Below are 3,312 nucleotides of genomic sequence, written 5' to 3'. Positions count from 1 at the left end.
GTTCCATCCCACCGTCGCCATGGTGACACACACAGGACAGAGAGAAGAGATATGTGTGTCAGGGAACCCTGTGTCCATGACGACAGTAAACAGGTCTGTCAGTGTGACTTACACACAGGTGAAACATTAGCTGGACGGAGAGAAATAAGCCACACACACACACACACACACACACACACACACACACACACACACACACAGTCAGGACAGATGGCCGACTCGAAGCAAACATCTGAACCCGTCAACTTTGTGCATCAGGATGAAATCTGGTAAATCTACGGATTCACACTGTGTTTGTGTTTATGTCAGACGTTATTACCTGGTATTGATCATGGGATTTTTATCATTATTATTATTATTATTATTATTAATATGTTGACTGGATGTTTTAAAGTGATGAATCTCAGAAAAGGTCTGATTTCTTTCTTGTTTTAAAACAAAACGTTACTGAATAATCCGTATGAGTCTTTCTGTGCAATCGTTGTATAATTATTAATATTAATGTGACCGTCATCTTCATCATCTTCATCATCATCATTATTTTCCTTTCTTCCTCCTCTCTCTTGTTAAGTTTAGTTTGTTTAACAGTTGAATGTAGTTTCTATCTGCTGCTGATTCTCCCATCTCTGCTTTTGGTTTTTACATGTTTAATGACATTAAAACTGTCAATAACAAAAACAACGTAACTGATAATATTCTAAAATGATCTACAAATGTACAGACGTTCCTCGTCTTTCCTCCTCCATCTTCATGTGAACACTTTGTATTTCCTGTCCTGTAGCTTCCTGCTATAAACAGCTGCAGCTTTACAGACTGACTGGTCCTGTTACATCAGGACAAGCGTCCTGTTCTAATGAGATTCAGTGAGTTGTAATGAGAAGCGTCTTGTTTTAATGAGATGTGTGGACGGTGTGTTGAACCTAATGAGGCTTTAAAGATCAGATGAAACTTCTACAACAAGAAAAAGAAGAGAAAAACAAATCCTTGATCTCTTCCTTCTCACTAATGAGGAAAAGAATATTTCTTGTCATGGTTACAGCTGTCGGCTTCAGGCACGTTTACAGCTCTTGTTCATATTGACGCCGCGTTTTAGTGAAGATCCGAATTATTATGTGTGTGTGTGTGTGTGTGTGTGTGTGTGTGTGTGTGTGTGTGTGTGTGTAGGAAGGCGCATTTAAAAGTTGAGAAGGTTTCAGCTGAAGTCTGGCCCAAAAAGTGGGGCTTCCTGACTGAGGTCTACAAGGAGGTACACACACACACACACACACACACAGACACACACACACACACACACACACACACACACACACACACACACACACACACACACATACATATCTGAATTGTACATTGGTATTGCAGTACTTAGAGAAAAACAGTGGCACTGTTTCTTTTTTTTTAAATGCTTTATATTTAAAACATTTTCCATTTGATCTTTTAACTGTGAAAAACTGTAAATAAAGTTTCTATCTACTGTGAAACTATGAAACACTGAAAATGGAGGAAACAATCATAACTAATGAAATCAGATACACAGTGAATGATATGGACAGTACATACAAATAAAATGAAATAAATGCAACATATAAATCAGGATTATGAAACAAAAATATTCCAAAAGGACAAAATAAAACTATATAAACAAAGACATTTAAGGAAAGTATTTAAGTGGTTTTATAGTTTTCCTGTTCTTCAGTAGATGTCCTTAATTAATACAGTAGAATTTATTCCATTTGTATTGGTGGAGAACTGTAACATGGTTGTTGTTTCAGTACGAGAGGGAGAGTGTGAAGCTGAAGAGAGCAGCCGGGGGGGGGCTCCCCCATCACCTGGCCCCAACACCTGCAACCCCCCCACACAAACACATCCAGGTATGATACCTGTCTGTCTGTCCGTCTATCCATCCATCCATCACCTATCTATCTATCTATCTATCTATCTATCTATCTATCTATCTATCTATCTATCTATCTATCTATCTATCTATCTATCTATCTATCTATCTATCTATCTATCTATCTATCTATCTATTTATCTATCTATCTTACTTTCACTGCCCTGGTTTTGTTCCTTCAGGTTGGCCCCTCCCCTCCAGTTCCTCAGACAACTCAGGCTCTGATTGGCTGGCGTTCAGCTCACTCACATCTTCAGCTGGAAAAGTACGGCACAGTGCATTATGGGAGGCGTAGTTTTATGAAGGAGCTGGGCTGGCCTCTTGGTGCCTGTAGCTGAGTGGAAGTCTCTGTCCACTCAGTGTTTATGTGGATTAAAATGCTGCTGGAACAAACAGTGTGTGTCTCTGCTATAATGTCACACACACACACACACACACACACACACACACACACACACGTCACTTTACAGAGATAAAGAGAGTTTGGTAACACACATAAATTATGCAGTGGTAGTTATTAATGGAAGTTTGACGTTGTGTTATTACAATAACAATAAAGTTGTAGGGCAGTTCATTAAACACCTTCATTGGTCCGTTTCACATGAATAATAGTTTTAGTCTTTTTTTAACATAAATTGTCAAAATGTTTTGCTTGTTTCAGCTTCTAGAGTTTTTGGATTCACCTTGTAAACTGAATATCTTAAACACACATTAAACGATTAACCGAAGAAAGGAGAAATAACTGTTAGCTGCAGGACAAAAATAATGTGTGTAAACTATTTCTAAAAATATCATAATTTAAGAAGATATTTGAAAATGCTGTTTGCTTAATTGTGATTTTTTCAATATTCAAAACAATTTTAATTTCAAGTATTAAACATTAAAGGTGGAAAATTCAAGAATCAAAAATTCTCAAACAAGATAAATAAAATGATAAAATAAAATAAAAAAATAAAATAAAAAATATAACAAAATTATAAAAGAAAAAATAAAATAAAATAAACAAAATACGAAACACAAATAAGGACGATGAAATAAAAATATTTCCAAAAGGACACAACTATATATATATATATTTATATATATATATATATATATATATATATATGGCGATCGCTCTAAGACTGCAAGGGAAGCTCAGCTTCCCCTAAAATGTCAACAATATAAGTGGTCAAATATGTTCTGTTGTGTGAACATTTCATTGACTAAATATGTGCTAGAACACGTTCATCTTTTGTTCAGAATCAGCTCCTTATCACAGGTAACCGACCTGACTCCTCCTCCTTCCTCCCGCAGCGCCACAGAGCTTTACACAGTGTTGACGCCGAGCGTCTCCTGACGTCACTGGGGAAGCAGAGAGTGGGTTGTTCCACTGCAGCGAAACTAGACGGTCATTGGATAAATGCTGGGCTTTGTCC

General features: G+C 37.0%; 1 protein-coding gene across 1 annotated transcript; it reads left to right on the top strand.

The window, feature by feature from the left end:
• Window positions 1-6: 6 nt before the first annotated feature.
• Window positions 7-2,287, top strand: LOC111662026 (ciliary microtubule inner protein 1). The gene is made up of 4 exons (XM_023415762.2): window positions 7-269; window positions 1,165-1,246; window positions 1,773-1,871; window positions 2,077-2,287. The coding sequence occupies exons 1-4, from the start codon at window positions 52-54 to the stop codon at window positions 2,230-2,232; spliced, it is 555 nt and encodes a 184-aa protein (XP_023271530.2). The 5' UTR covers window positions 7-51; the 3' UTR covers window positions 2,233-2,287.
• The last annotated feature ends 1,025 nt before the right edge of the window (window positions 2,288-3,312 follow it).

This window comes from Seriola lalandi, unplaced genomic scaffold (genome assembly GCF_002814215.2).
Source record: "Seriola lalandi dorsalis isolate HSWRI2012SDOR001 ecotype SW California unplaced genomic scaffold, Sedor1 jcf7180002054557, whole genome shotgun sequence".
Lineage (NCBI taxonomy): Eukaryota > Metazoa > Chordata > Actinopteri > Carangiformes > Carangidae > Seriola > Seriola lalandi.
Note: the sequence above shows the minus strand (reverse complement) of the source record. Positions and strands in the feature narration are given on the sequence as shown.

Excerpts from the sequence above, each read along its gene's own strand:
- LOC111662026 (XM_023415762.2), top strand. The coding sequence starts at position 52 with ATGTGTGTCAGGGAACCCTGTGTCCATGACGACAGTAAACAGGTCTGT. Across the intron at positions 1,247-1,772 it reads TGACTGAGGTCTACAAGGAG|TACGAGAGGGAGAGTGTGAA; the intron begins GTACACACACAC and ends TTGTTGTTTCAG. Across the intron at positions 1,872-2,076 it reads CCCCACACAAACACATCCAG|GTTGGCCCCTCCCCTCCAGT; the intron begins GTATGATACCTG and ends TTGTTCCTTCAG.